The sequence below is a fragment of the Oncorhynchus masou genome, chromosome 23, assembly GCF_036934945.1.
Source record: "Oncorhynchus masou masou isolate Uvic2021 chromosome 23, UVic_Omas_1.1, whole genome shotgun sequence".
Classification (NCBI taxonomy): Eukaryota; Metazoa; Chordata; class Actinopteri; order Salmoniformes; family Salmonidae; genus Oncorhynchus; species Oncorhynchus masou.
Window position 1 is genome coordinate 63,068,213 of NC_088234.1, and position 16,393 is coordinate 63,084,605.

At 41.4% G+C, this 16,393-nt stretch overlaps 1 protein-coding gene across 3 annotated transcripts in view; it reads right to left on the reverse strand.

Annotated features, from left to right (window-relative positions):
* Nucleotides 1-4,571: 4,571 nt before the first annotated feature.
* LOC135511174 (disks large homolog 5-like) overlaps nt 4,572-16,393 on the reverse strand; it is a 100,516-nt gene continuing 88,694 nt past the window's right edge. For all 3 annotated transcript variants that reach the window (XM_064932774.1, XM_064932775.1, XM_064932773.1), the window contains 4 exons: nt 15,109-15,236; nt 14,593-14,702; nt 7,360-7,469; nt 4,572-7,216 (listed from right to left, as the gene is read on the reverse strand). In XM_064932774.1, the coding sequence (XP_064788846.1) occupies nt 7,113-7,216; nt 7,360-7,469; nt 14,593-14,702; nt 15,109-15,236 (452 nt within the window). In that variant the 3' untranslated portion in view covers nt 4,572-7,112. The remainder of the gene's footprint in view (nt 7,217-7,359; nt 7,470-14,592; nt 14,703-15,108; nt 15,237-16,393) is intronic.

Genomic DNA, 16,393 nt, shown 5'->3' on the forward strand with positions numbered 1-16,393 from the left:
GCCCATCTGGTGTATGCCAGAAATGCCAGATGCCTAGTCCTCCCCTGGTTGATGAGACCAAGGACACACAGATCAAAAATATTTAAATCAACCAACAGTTTCAGGGAGACGTGTAGCTGCAGGTCGTGGGCAACCCTATGCTGCCCCACTTCTTGTGTAGTGTTTTCACTTTGAATGAAAACAAGGGGGTTGACCCCTGAGCCGCCTTGGGCTGGCTTTCTGGGCAGCTGCAACCTGGCCTCAGAGCATTTAAAATTATTCTGTACGTAAATCCGTGACACTCCATTTAGTATGATCTGTTGCGTTTCGTATGGTATGTATTAATTTGTGGATGTCCATCATCCATTTCATATGATATGTTACGAATTACAATTCGTATATGTTACTAATTGCAATTTGTACAATATATTAAGAATATACAATATGTACAATATGTTACAAATTTGGGGGTTAAGTTTAAGAGTTAGATTAAAGGGTTTTCAAATGGCTGAAGATATTTCAAGTCCACAAACTGTTGCCACAATGCGAAAACACAAATGGCACAATCTGGCAGCGTAGGGTTGAGGTTAGGAGTTAGGTTAAAGGGTTAAGGTTAGGATTAGGGTTAGCTAAAAGTGGTAGGGGAATGATTAGTCAACATGCTAAGTCGTTGCAAAGTAGCTAAAAGTAGTAAGTAGTTGCAAAGATGCTAATCAGCTAAAATGCTAAAGTTGTTCGTAGAGCGATTCAACCGTGCAACCTTTGGGTTACTAGACGTTCGCATTATACATCCACCCCGACCAACCACCCTCCTTTTGTTTATGCCTTAGGTAACCTTCTGTCTTATGTAACCATCCTAACATATCATACTAATTTGCGTGTGTCCCGGATTTACATTTACTTTGTTACATCTAGTTTATGAGACCAGACTGCTGGGCAAGGTGCGTCTTTGTATTAAATCCTGCCTACTTGAATGCCCCTGCTGCCATGGCCTGGTCGTCACTAGTTACCACAGCCACAGTCATAAACCCTGCTTATTTCTAGCATTTCCCTTCTTAAAATCAGATTTTACGCTGCGTTCACGTGCTAGTTGGAACTAGGAAACTCAGAAATGTCCAACTTCCCAACTGGTAGAATGCAGCACGTGTTTCGGAAAGTATTCAGACCTCTTGACTTTTTCCACATTTTATTACATTGCAGCCTTATTCTAAATGGAAGAAATATTTTTTTGGGGGACAGAAATCGACACACAAAACCCCATAATGACAAAGAAAAAACAGTTTTTTAGAAATGTTTGCAAATTTATAAAAAAGAGAAATATCTTATTTACATAATTATTCAGACGCTTTGCTAGGAGACTCGAAATTGAGCTCAGGTGGATCCTGTTTCCATTGATCATCCTTGAGATGTTTCTACAACTTGGAGTCCACCTGTGGTAAATTCAATTGATTGGAGATGATTTGGAAAGGCACACACCTCTCTATATAAGTGTAACGGATGTGAAACGGCTAGCTTAGTTAGCGGTGCGCGCTAAATAGCGTTTCAATAGGTGACGTCATTTGCTCTGAAACCTTGAAGTAGTAGTTCCCATTGCTCTGCAAGGGCCGCGGATTTTGTGGAGCGATGGGTAACGATGCTTCGTGGGTGACTGTTGTTGAGGGTCACTGGTTCGCGCCCGGGTATGGGCAAGGGGACGGTCGAAAGTTATACTGTTACATAAGGTCCCACAGTTGACAGAGCATGTCAGAGAAAAAACCCAGCCATGAGGTCGAAGGAAATGTCCATAAAGCTCAGAGACAGGATTTTGTCGAGGCACAGATCTGGGGAAGAATACTAAAGCATTTCTGCAGCATTGAAAATCCACAAAAACACAGTGGCCTCCATCATTCTTAAATGGAAGAAGTTTGGAACTACCAAGACTCTTCCTAGAGCTGGGCGCCCGGCCGAACTGGGAAATCTGGGGAGAAAGGCCTTGGTCAGGGAGGTGACCAAGAACTGAATGGTCACTGACAGAGCTCTAGAGTTCTTCTGAAGATGGGAGAATCTTCCAGAAGGACAACTATCTCTGCAGCACTCTACCAATCAGGCCTTTATGGTAGAGTGGCCAGATGGAAGCCACTCCTCAGTAAAAGGCATATGACAGCCTGCTTGGAGTTTGACAAAAGGCACCTAAACTCTCAGGCCATGAGAAATACGTTGGTCTGATGAAACCAAGATTGGTGGTTCCAAACATCTCAAGCATGATCTGGAAACAGGATGCACCTGAGCTCAATTTCGAGTCTCCTACGAGCAAAGGGTCTGAATACTTATGGAAATAAGGTATTTCTGTTTTTATTTTTAATACATTGTTTTCACTTTGTTTTTATGGGGTACTGTGTGAAGATTTGTTTTTATTTATACATTTCAGAATAAGACTTAACAAAATGTGGAAAAAGTCAAGGGGATTGAATACTTTCGGAATGCACTGTATGTAGAGGACACAGTTGTGACTTACTTATTTAGTGGTAATTGTCTTTTTACGTGGATTTTTACATAGGTGAGGCTTGACTAATGCAGGGTTGAGACATGGTTCCATAAGCTTGTCTGCTCGATGCATTTGTTTATTTTTCCAATAAATATGCAGGAATACTTTATGCAGGATTTCACACAGAATAGTGTGCCATCCCATAGAGGAAGGAAGAAGAGGCTTTACTAATACAGGGTTGAGAGTTGAGGAGGAGGTGTGACGCTTGGCTAGGGGAGGGTTGAGCTCTGAGGAAGAATGACACAGTTCATAATATGTATTCCATACACGTATTTGACAAACTGGTCTCCATTTGGGTGCCAAGCTTTCCATGACAACAAAAACAGTGTTCCTATTCTATGGAATATGGTGGGAAACTTCCTCCAGCTAATACATCAGCCTATCTGATTGCGTACATAATTGTGAATAATATATTTCTTCAAATCTTTGATAGGGAGTGAAAGAGTGCACACTTTGGGGAGAAAGGGGAGCAAGATAATGGTACTTGAGGGTTGGTCCAAGGGCCTGGCAAACGGGAGAGGGTATGGTGGGTCATGGGACGATCTCTCACCCCAATGAGTAGGCCAGGGAGCTGGAGGCCAGTTATCTCCTTGCACATCATGGGAAGAAGACCATGTGACCTTAGTTACAGCTTTGAGAACGTGACCTTGAGCATTGGAAGCCCAATCTACCAATCAAATCTGGTGTAGCTAGAGGCTGCCTAACTTGATGGAATGGGGAATCACACAGCACAAAGTGCATTTCTGGTACTGGACTGTATAGAAATGTCGTCTATAAGTTTCTTGGATTTATTGACAGTGAAGATACTGTAGTTTATCAGTAATGAGAATATTGTAATTGAATAATTTCCCCAAATGGAATATAATCATGCAAATACAATTTGGGGGGGGGACATTTAACCATTTTCATTGTTAAATCCATTATAATGATCAGTGTAGGACCATTTGATGACAGTTGGCAAGACCGTTGGCCAGAACAAAGTCATTCAGTAAAAGAACATGACCCTTTCTCTAACATTGTCTTTCTTCCCATCCTGTACACTGATGGGAGAGGAGTCAGAGGACTGAACAGGTGAAAGTCCTGTCTCTGTGATGTCAGCCAAGAGTGGAAAACCTGGTTTATTGTTGCTCTACTATTACATCTTGGTTAGGGATGTCGGCTGAATGCAGAGTAATGTGTGGCAAGCTTTGTCATTTCTGAGAAGCCGTATCACTCTACAGTGATCCAGAGAGATACAGCTGCCTTATTCTCTGCACAGAAACATTGATGGATGTTGGTTTTATCTGCCATGTCGTTTACTCTGCTGCGTTCAGCTACATTATATATATTTTTATTATAGTGCATCTCTGAAGGGTGGCAGATTTTAGGGGCATCATATTTCAGAATGCGAAACACTACATTTTCCTGCTTTATATCAAAATCAAAATAAACCTCTGTGCTGTGTATCTTACATGTATTTGCTGGGGATCTGTCCTCTATGGATACACTGTGCGTTCTCATCCAGCTGCCAGATCATCAGAGGCCAATGCTGCCCTTTAGGTAACTGTGCGTGGTGTCTGGTTGGGTGCCTTTTCAATGCAAAATGAGCAATAACTACTGTATTCTATTTCCAAAGGGATGATTGAACAATATTAAGTGGTCTACGTTTAATATTTCCTAGTACTGAATGAAACAAGGTTGCCAACTAACTCATTCAAGAACAGGGAGAGATAGCGAGACACATAACTGATGACTCCCACTTGCAGAGATATTCAGCGATCAAGTCGTGGAGATCTCCACAGGTGGGTGTATCCTTAACAGCATGCAGCAAAATGGCAGTTTGGCTAACAACCAATGTTAAAGCATTCTTGCAAGAGCTGCACTCTACCGATTGGCTGGTGTGCAGTCACGTCGCTGAAATTTGCATAAACCTTTGGAACCTTGAACACTGGAAGCTAGCTCGCTGGTCGCCAACTGTTAAGTCGCTGTGTCTCCTCACATCTTCTTCCATTGAAAATGACTGCAGCTAGGTCGCTGATATTCTCGCCAAGTGTAAGTCCCCAGTAATGAGTCTCACACAGAAGCCATGTCATTGTGATAGAGAAAATGACTTTTATTCTAATGTTCATATCACATTTTTCAAAGAAAATAAAAATAAAACCGCAGAACAGTACCTGGCAGCTTGTCATTCTTCTTAGAAATACAACCATTTCACATGGCATCCCTCATTTTAAACCATCTCTACCTACTACAAAAAAGGTACATTACAATTGTACTTAATATGCCTATCATACAGCCCAATAGTCAAACTTCAGATCTGATTTTCCTTTGAAAAACTGTGCATTAAGTCCCTTTTTCAGCAAGAATGCAAATATGGAGGAGCATTGTCTGTCTGCTTTCTAATCAAGATGATTAAAGAATAAAAAGGCCATCAATGAAATGTATGGAACTAATGTGATACATTTAAAATGTGAATTAGATAGTAAAAATTATATAGTACCTATTTATTTATAATGTCTACTGGGAAACCTAGGAACCATTTGTTAAGGTCCACAGAATAACAAGTGCAAAACAGAAATAAAAAAGATCAAACTGACGTACTGGATTTTGGCACATTAGGATGCAGGAGAATGTGTTTATGCCTCTTAGATAAAAATACAAAAATACATTAAATAACAATGGGGGAAAAAATATCACTAACATTTAAATGCTTTTATTAAGGAATAAGAAAAAATATATAATTTGCTCCATGGTGTCATTCTGGTTTGTGAGTACGTTTAAAAAAGGTGACAACCAAAAACAAAAACAGTAAAACATGCAAATACCTGCTAAGACATGACTACTGAACTTCCACAGGCCTGAGAACTAGTTGAAATACATATACTGTAGAATAATTCATCTGCATACTGTTACAGTCCATAGGCCCCTGTGAGGCATGTACACTCACACAAACACACACACATATATATATATATACTCTATATTGTCTTTAAATATGTGACAGATAGATATGTGATGGAGACACAGTGGTCTGTCTAGCCCTGGAGTGTATTCTGAGGTGGTCACTGTCTGGCCTACCCTCACAACCTTGCCATTGTCATACGCTCTGTACTGTCTCATTCCAAAACAAGCTCTGGGGGGACCCCAGGACGAGTTTGGGAAGCCCTGCTCTATAGTGTTTGTTTGCAGACCTATAGTGTTAACTTGGGTTGAAAAATTCTGTGAACTTTCAATAAAATCCTTGGTTTACGGATTTCCTGCTTATTCACCTCCCGATTCCAGGAATCCTCCAACGGGGATTTCTGGAACTACAGGGAATTTTGCAACCCTAGTGTTAACGTCATGGTGTTTGCAGATCTAAAGGTAACAGATGGGTGTGAACAGCATGGTGATGGCTCCAGCTAGCCTTCCAATGGGCAATGGGGAGGTCCTATCGCCATATTGCTTCAACTGATTCTGTTCCATCAGATCGGAAAGGGTAAGGAATGGGGGCCTGTCTCCGACGGAAGGCACTTCCGATAAGCCCGTAAACTGTCCACTCATGTGCAGTAACCATAGAAACGCAACGAGTAGACCAGACACCATTTGCTACTGCCATGTGTGATTTTCATGGCTTTTGCTTTGCTATAGACACAATTTAATTTGACACAGTTACACACGTGATGCACACCGAAGTTTGGTATGATTGAAAGCTGTAAAATATTGTTTGATTTGACCCTTTCAAAATCGCCTTTTGGATAAAACATTTTTTGACAGAAGACCGATAAGACATATCGCTTGGAGAGGTTTGTCTGTTCTACAGGTAACGTTTCTATGGCGTCAACTTCATACCAATATCAAAGACCATGTTTCAATCCAACCAACAGTCATTACAATTCATCAATAATATTACTCTCTCTCTCGTACACACGATTCATACGCACACAGTTATTATTATTCCACATTATTAGTTGTCAGTCATTGAACGGGGTGTGTAAAACAGGGTGATGTCATTTGATACACAGGTTTGATTTAAGGGCTGATTCTGGGTCAGGGGGGTCTAACACCTTCCAGCAGAACATTTAACAACAATACACACTCATTTCTTAACTGTAAAAGGCTGCTTACAATGCAGCTTTACAGAAACACCACCTTAAAACCCTTAGGGAAGACCAAATGAAGTGTAACACCCTGTCAGTTCTACCAACCTGCTATAGATTACACAGAGAAGAAAAGGCTCTGGTTAAAAGGTACAAATCAACACCCTAAAAACAATAACAAAAATATCTAGCTTACATGTGTAGTAGCTTACTGTAGTGTACCTATTGGTATAGTATGGAAGGTTTTGTTGTTTGTTGTGAGTGGAGAAGCGCAGTGCAACAGGGTGCAGTGGTGGCCTGCACCCTCTAGGGGAGAAGGGTGCAGTGGTGGCCTGCACCCTCTAGGGGAGAAGGGTGCAGTGGTGGCCTGCACCCTCTAGGGGAGAAGGGTGCAGTGGTGGCCTGCACCCTCTAGGGGAGAAGGGTGCAGTGGTGGCCTGCACCCTCTAGGGGAGAAGGGTGCAGTGGTGGCCTGCACCCTCTAGGGGAGAAGGGTGCAGTGGTGGCCTGCACCCTCTAGGGGAGAAGGGTGCAGTGGTGGCCTGCACCCTCTAGGGGCAGCCAAGGGGAGTCCACAGGACCTTACTCTGTTCCTGGTCAACTATAGTTATGATCTGAGTGCAAATGTAGGGCAGAGAGCCGCCCTGGACAATACCTGGAAAGACACAGGAAGGGCAGGGTTAACTAAGTTAGAAAATGACACACGAAGCCACATACACGTATGCACACACTCATCCACCCAACCCCACACACAGCCAAAGAGAAACAGAGACAGTGCAACATGAGTCGAATACCAACCTGTAAAGAATGTGCTATACTCCTGCTCTATCTTCTGTGCAACCTCAAACTGCTCCTTGGAATGTTTTTGAGAGACCTTGTCTCGCAGATACACTGGATCCTTCTGTTCCCTGAGGAGAGAAAACCAGCGCAGAGTATTAACACAGCCTCACTACCAACACAGACAAACCAATAAAGACTATCAACACAGACAAACCAATATAGAGTATTAACACACATCCTCACTACCAACACAGACAAACCAATATAGAGTATTAACACACAGCCTCACTACCAACTACAGACAAACCAATATAGAGTATTAACACAGCCTCACTATCAACACAGACAAACCAATATAGAGTATTAACACACATCCTTATTACTAACACACACAGGTAAACTGCCAAATAAAGGAACTGTCAACATTGTGTCTTAATAGGGTTTTGGGCCACGATGAGCCGCCAGAACAGCTTCAACACACCTTGGCATAAATTCTAGCGATTGCTGTCCGCGGTGCTGAAACATCAGTGCTCTGTTGAATTGGCACCTTTTACATTTTAGTCATTTAGCAGACGCTCTTATCCTTTTCCTAGACCATGTTGCTATGTGCATAATAGCAAAGTTAACCAGCATATTGGTGTTGAGAACAATGCAGTGGAGGCATCAGCAGAATGAGGACATGAGAAAACAGCCCTTGCCTTAAATTGTCTAAGAAAAGTGGGGAAACCAACTTAAATTAGGTACATAATCAATAGCCGAATTGTTAAAAAAAATTATTTAAACCTTTATTTAACCAGGTAGGCCAGTTGAGAACAAGTTCTCATTTACAAATAAAGCAAAGCAGTGTTACACAAACAACAACAAAGAGTTACACATGGAATAAACAAACGTCCAGTCAATAACGGAATAGAAAAGTCTATATACAGTGTGTGCAAATGAGGTAAGATTAGGGATGTAAGGCAATAAATAGGCAATAGTGGCGAAATAATTACAACTTAGCAATTAAAACCCATCCAACACAGAAGACAAATGTGCAAGTAGAGATACTGGGGTGCAAAGGAGCAAAAAAAACAAAATCAATATGGGGATGAGGTAGTTGGATGGGCTATTTACAGATGGGCTATGTACAGGTGCAATGATTTGTAAGCTGCTCTGACAGCTGATGCTAGTGATGGAGATAGAAGTCTCCAGCTTCAGTGATTTTTCCAATTCATTCCAGTCATTGGCAGCAGAGAACAGGAAGGAAAGGCAGCCAAAGGAGGAATTGGCTTTGGGGGTGACCAGTGAAATATTTCTGCTGGAGCGCATGCTACGGGTATTGCTGTGGTGACAAGTGAGCTGAGATAAGGCGGGGTTTTACCTAGCAAAGACTTATAGATGACCTAGAGCCAGTGGGTTTGGCGACGAATATGAAGCGAGTGCCAGCCAACGAGAGCGTACAGGTCGCAGTGGTGGGTAGTATATGGGGCTTTGGAGACAAAATGGATGGCACTGTGATAGACTGCATCCAATTTGCTGAGTAGAGTGTTGGGAGTCTATTTTGTAAATGACGTCGCCGAAGTTGAGGATAGGTAGGATAGTCAGTTTTACTAGGGTATGTTTGGCAGCATGAGTGAAGGATGCTTTGTTGCGAAATATGATGCCGATTCTTGATTTAATTTTGGATTGGAGATGCTTAAAATGAGTCTGGAAGGAGAGTTTACAGTCTAACCAGGCAACTAGGTATTTGTAGCTGTCCACATATTCTTAGTCAGAACCGTCCAGAGTAGTGATGCTTGACGGGCGAGGGGGTGCGGGCAGAGATCGGTTGAAGAGCATGCATTTAGTTTTACTTGCATTTTAGAGACTGCCAGAGGTCCAGAAAACAGGCCCTCCGATTTGACACACTGAACTTTATCTGAGAAGTAGTTGGTGAACCAGGCGAGGCAGTCATTTGTGCCCGACTTTATCAATCATCCACAGATATCTATAAAAATAAGACAGATCCTGCTTCTGTTGCCTGTGATTGTTGAACAGCCTACTGATTTCGTGATCACCAAGGTTCATGCAACCACAACGTGTTGGAAAAACAATTTCACAAATTCAGCTTTTTTAAAATCTTTGCTGTAATAAAGACTATATACTTTTTGTTAGAACTGCATTTATTGTGTTGTTAACACTATCAAATTGTCAGAAAAATTCAGAATATTGCCTATAACTCTTTTTTTGATCTCACTATTGTTATTATTACTATTATGACCATCATTATAATAAGTAATTATCAATATCATTAGTAGGCTTAGTATAGCAGCCTTGTATAACCACCATTGAGCTGTAGGCCTAAGAGCACATCCTGTTTAGTCTTAATACAATAACTTCAGTGGACCTAAATCATTCACTTGTTCGTGTCATCACACAGTAGAAATCTATTTGTATTTGTCACATGTGCCAAACACAACAGGTGTAGCCCTTTACAGTGAAATGCTTACTTATAAGCCCTTAACCAACAATGCCGTTTTAAGAAAAATAAGTTAAAGTATTTACTAAAATAATATGTACATGTAGGTAGAGGTAAAGTGACTATGCAAATAGTCTGGGTAGCCATTTGATTAGCCGCTCAGGAGTCTTATGGCTTGGTGTTGGAAGCTATATAGGTCCAAGAGACTTTCTTGGACCTAGACTTGGCGCTCTGGTACCGCTTACCATGTGGTTGCATAGAGAACAGTCTTTGACTAGGGTGGCTGGAGTCTGACAATTTTTAGGGCCTAAGACTGCCAACTTCTGGGAAAAGAGGTTAGTCTGAGTAAAATATATGGAATACTTTTGTTGACATTGTAGAATTCTAAATAATAGATACATCTAAATCCCCATGTCACTACAACTCTACTCATCAGTCCTGGGACAAACCAATTTGGTGCCCTAAGATCTTTAAACAATGCATAAAATATGTAGTAGAAGAAACTACGCCATTTTAAAGTGTTTTAAAATGGTGGCAAAAATGGATGCAAATGCCACCGCAATTCAAGAATGAATCCTCTACTAACACAGAATCATCTTCTCTCATAAATTGTAAGAAAAAAATAAGTCAAATTATAGCAGGCCTCTAACCCTGTTCCTGGAGAGCTACCCTCTCCTGTAGCTTTTCACTACCACTCCAGTTGTAACTAACCAGCTAATTATTAGAATCAGGTGTGATAGATTAGGGTTGGAGTGAAAACCTACAGGACAGTAGCTGTCCAGGAACAGGGTTGGAGATCCTTGGTTTAGAGTATGACAACACATTCTGGCTAACACAGGCCAGCTGCTTGCTAACAGTAGGACTCAGTGATATAACCACACAGAAAATGTGGCTACAACAAATGACATTACATAAATAGTTTGGAGGGGGGGAAAAAGTGGAAGAGCATCTCCAGCTGTTTGGGATTACACAAGGGTGTGTGCGTGTGGGGGCAACACCCAGAGTTAACACTCCTGCAAAACACACACACCAGGGTTTCCGTTAGCCGGAAATTTATGAAAAGCCGACAAAATTGTTCCCGGGCCAAATTGTCCATGAGAGTCTATCATAGCCTAAACTCTGAATAGGCTACTGTTGATTGTGAGGATGAGGCCTTTTTCATTGAAGTAAAACACAAGTTAGAGGATAAAGAGTATTGTGACGGTTTAAACCAGTTCGCAAGTGTTCTGTTTAATTCTGTTCAGCCATTTTCTTTGGCCAAATTAAGTTCCAACTGTAATGCTGTGTTTGACGCAACATAATATCCTGCTCTTATGGCCTGACTTACTTTTGAATTACCCTAATTAAGTTGAGAAACTTTTGTAAAAGTTGTGTGGTGTGGCTATTAGCCTATTATACTGCAGACCTATGATATAAAGGCATGATATGGCAGTACAGGACGGCGCTCCTACTAACTCCAACAGTTGAACTTGAGGTGAGGAAGTGTTTCAGGCCTACCAGGAGTTACTCCTATAATCTAACAATATAATGCTTATCTTTATACAAAATATTTGGAGAAAATGTTTGAATTAACCCCCTTCTGTACGTCAATATCTATATAGCAGACGCAGTAACAATCTGACAAGAAATGCATGTCGTTGTTATTGCATGCGGCCGGCATATCTCTCTCTCTGGGGCCAGGACTAACCTTCTCTTCTTTCCCTTTTAAATACATACACTTAATAATATAAACCCAACATGTAAACCCAATGTAAAGTGATAATTCAACCACCTGACAGGTGTGGTGTATCAAGAAACTGATTAAATAGCATTATCATTACACAGGTGCACCTTGTGCTGAGGACAATAAAAAACCACTAAAATGTGCAGTTGTCACAACGCCACAGATGTCTCAAGTTTTGAAGGAGTGTGCAATTGGCATGCATGAATGTCCACCAGAGCTGTTGCCAGAGAATTGAATGTTAAATTCTCTACAATAAGCCGCATCCAACATCATTTAGAGAATTTGGCACTATGTCCAACCGGCCTCACAACCATGTGTATGGTGGTGTCTGGGTGAGAGGTTTGCTGATGTCAACGTTGTAAACAGAGAGCCCCATAGTGGCGGTGGGGTTATGGTATGGGCAGGCATAAGCTATGGACAATGAACACAATTGCATTTTATCCAAGGCAATTTGGTCCACTGTGAGGCCCATTTAAAAAAGGTATTTGTGACCAAGAGATGCATATCTATATTTCCAGTCATGTGAAATCTATAGATTAGGGCCTGATGAATTTATTTAAATTGACTGATTTTCTCACTGATCATCTGTAACTCAGTAAAATCAATATATGCACGCAGACACATTTACAGTTGAAGTCAGACGTTTACATACACCTTAGCCAAATACATTTAAACTCAGTTTCAGAATTCCTGACATTTAATCCCGGTAAAAATTCCCTGTTTTAGGTCAGTTAGGATCACCACTTTATTTTAAGAATGTGAAATGTCAGAATAATAGTAGAGAGAATGATTTATTTAATATTTTACTTCTTTCACCACATTCCCAGTGGGTCAGAAGTTTACATATACTAATTGAGTGTTCGGTAGATTGGCCTTTAAATTGTTTCACTTAGGTCAAACGTTTCAGGTAGCCTTCCACAATAAATTGGGTGAATTTTGGCCCATTCCTCATTTTCTATGGGATTGAGGTCAGGGCTTTGTGATGGCCACTCCAATACCTTGACTTTGTTGTCCTGAAGCCATTTTGCCACAACTTCGGAAGTATGCTTGGGGTCAGTGTTCATTTGGAAGACCCATTTGCGACGAAGCTTTAACTTCCTCACTGATGTCTTGAGATGTTGCTTCAATATATCCACATAATTTTCCTCCCTCATGATGCCATCTATTTTGTGAAGTGCACCAGTCCCTCCTGCAGCAAAGCACCACCACAACATGATGCTGCTACCCCCATGCTTCACCGCTGGGATGGTGTTCTTCGGCTTGCAAGCCTCCCCCTTTTTCCTCCAATCATAACAGCGGTCATTATGGTCAAACAGTTCTATTTTTGTTTCATCAGACATTTCTCCAAAAAGTACGATCTTTGTCCCCATATACAGTTGCAAACCGTGGTCTGTCTTTTTTTTTTATGGTGGTTTTGGAGCGGTGGCTTCTTCCTTGCTCAGTGGCCTTTCAGATTATGTCGATATTGGACTCATTTTACTGTGGATATAGATCTTTTTGTACCTGTTTCCTCCAGCATCTTCATGAGGTCCTTTGCTGTTGTTCTGGGATTGATTTGCACCATTCGCACCAAAGTACGTTCATCTCTAGGAGACAGAATGCTTCTCCTTCCTGAGCAGTATGACGGCTGCATGGTCCCATGGTGTTTATACTTGCGTACTATTGTTTGTACAGATGAACGTGGTACCTTCAGGTGTTTGGAAATTGCTCCCAAGGATGAACCAAACTTGGAGGTCCCCATGGAGTAGTTTCCTCTACTACATATTTTATGCATTGTTTAAAGATCTTAGGGCACCAAATTGGTTTGTCCCAGGACTGATGAGTAGAGTTGTAGTGACATGGGGACCTCCACAAGTTTGGTTCATCCTTGGGAGCAATTTCCATTTTTTTTTCCTGAGGTCTTGGCTGATTTCTTTTGGTTTTCCCATGATGTCAAGCAAAGAGGCATTGAGTTTGAAGGTAGGCCGTGAAATACATCCACAGGTACACCAGAAGCTACTAAAGCCATGACATCATTTTGTGGAATTTTCCAAGCTGTTTAAAAGCAGTCAACAAAGTGTATGTAAACTTCTGACCCACTGGAATTGTGATAGTGAATTATAAGTTAAATAATCTGTCTATAAACAATTGCTGGAAAAATTACTTGTTATGCATAAAATAGATATCCCAACCGACTTGCCAAAACTATAGTTTGTTAAAAATAAATTTGTGGAGTGGTTGAAAAACTAGTTTTAAATGACTCCAACTTAAGTGTATGTAAACTTCCAACTTCAACTGTATATGCACACACACACACACACAAACACACAAAATACAGTGGATGCCTAAGCCTATTGATCTATGCATGAAATGCCCTGATGCAATTAGTGCTCAAATCGCTGACAGTTGAACCATGAGGTGGACAATTACTGTTTTAGGAAAGTAAATACCAATAAAATGTTAGGCTATAAAATGTTGCATGTGCTACAAATCGAAACAAGGAATAGTGTTTTTGCCATCTGTTGTTTTTAAGGCTGCGCCAGGCTGGATCTGAATGCATACGGATGTCCGGTAAATTAACATCTTCCCAGGCAAGTTGTCTGGCGTCAAATCTTCCTCATGTAAACTGACACACAGCCCTCATTCAAACACTCATGTCCACACACAGGTCAGACAGAGCTATTCAGCACGGCAATGTGTCTGCCGGGGGAATCTCATGGTAGAGAGGAAATCTATCCAACCTTTTCATTACTGACTGTTCAAGGAGGAGAAGAAGTTATCAAATAACATTCGGATACAGCCAGGGGATTTGTCAGTGTGAGTGTGGTAGTAGTCAAGAAGGAGCCTGGGGATTTGACTGCTAGTGTTATACCGCTCTTATTATACGGTTCCTGCTGAATCCCTTGACAGCACCCTTCAATTAGTTAGTTACTCACCCGGGGCACCATCGCGCACACACACACACACACACAAAACACACTAAATACGAGTCTCCATGGAATTATTATACCAGACCTGGGAACTGGTAAAATGGAACATAACATTTTAAAATATCTAGAATTATTAGAACACTGAAAATCCATGAAGAGGATGGGTGTGGCTGGCTACTTACTTGATCTGCTTGGCGTTTTTGTAGCGGATGAAGATGACAATAGGGTAGATGTGAACGCTGTGCAGCCTCTCAATGGCGTGGGGGGCGATGTCTAGCAGACAGTGACAGTCCTAAGAGGGGGCGAAGAGGAGATCTCAGTTCAGTCGTGTTCTAGGTACAACAACTGGGATGACAAGCAAAATGATGCTGCTGCTGCTTTCAGAAAGGACCACCATGATGCTGCTGCTTTCAGAAAGGACCAACATGGAGACTCGACGTCTATTAAGACAGAATGTTGTAAATTGTGAGAAATGAAAAACCTGAAGACTGCTTTTGAGGTGACATTAAAAAAAAGCATTTAATTGACCACATCTAACTTTATTCTGAAATAACTAAGGGGAACACTTTAATTTGATAAGAGACGAGAATCTGACAATATAGAAGTATTTATCTCGGATCAGGTCCCCCCGTTCATACAATCTTTTTCACTATTATCTAAAAGGTGATACTGATGCTCGATCAGCCCTGATGTTGTACCTTCTCTGTGATCTCCTTGATGGAGGCCACGGTGGTCACATCAAAATGGCCACTCCTGCGTTTGTAGTCGATGAAGAGGCAGTCTTTGACTCCGCGCTCTATAGCCTGCTGGGATGCCTTCATCACCTCTGAGGAAAACACACAGACAGAAGTCAGAGACTGTTCATCCTAATGAATACAACCCAGTAGTCTAACCAAAGAAATAGAAAATGACAAGAATGGCTACACTCAATGATTGTATTTCTTTAAGTCTAAACCCCATTCTGTTCGATAAAATGAGAAGCAATCATCAATAGGCAATCATTTAATAATATATTATTATGTATGATTTTCTTTTGGAGTGCATGTAGGACAGTGTGTCCCAAATGACACCGAATCCACAGGGCACATAAGGCTGCGGTCAAAAGTAGTGCACTACAGTGAATTCGGAAAGTATTCAGACCTTGAATTTTTCCACATTTTGTTACGTTACAGCCTCATTAATCTACACACAACATCCCATAATGACAAAGCAAAAACTGGTTTAGAAATGTTTGCAAATGTAAAAACTGAAAAAGCTTATTTACATAAGTATTCAGACCCTTTGAATTGAGACTCAAAATTGAGTTCAGGTGCATCCTGTTTCCACTGATCATCCTTGATATGTTTCTACAACTTGATTGTATTTCACTTGTGGTAAATTCAATTGATTTAGGCACACACCTGTCTATACAAAGTCCCACACTTCACAGTACATGTCAGAGCAAACACCAAGCCATGAGGTTGAAGGAATTGTCCGTAGAGCTCAGAGACAAGATTGTGTCAAGCCACAGATCTGGAGAAGGATACCAAAACATTTCTGTAGCATTGAATGTCTCCAAGAACAGAGTCATTCATTAAATGGAAGAAGTTAGGAACCACCAAGACTAGAGCTGGCCTCCCGTCCAAACTGAGCAACCGAGGGAGAAGAGCCTTGGTCAGGGAGGTGACCAAGAACCAGATGGTCACTCTGGCAGAGCTCCAGAGTTCCTCTGTGGAGATAGGAGAACCTTCCAGAAGGACAACCATCTCTGCAGCACCCTACCAATTACACCTTTATGGTAGAGTGGCCAGCCAGAAGCCACACCTCAGTAAAAAGGCACATGACAGCCCACTTGGAGTTTGCCAAAAGGGCACCTAAAGGACTCTCAGACCATTAAAAACAAGATTCTCTGGTCTGATGAAACCAAGATTGAACTATTTGGCCTGAATGCCAAACGTTACGTCTGGAGCACACCTGGCACCATCCCTACGGTGAAGCATGGTG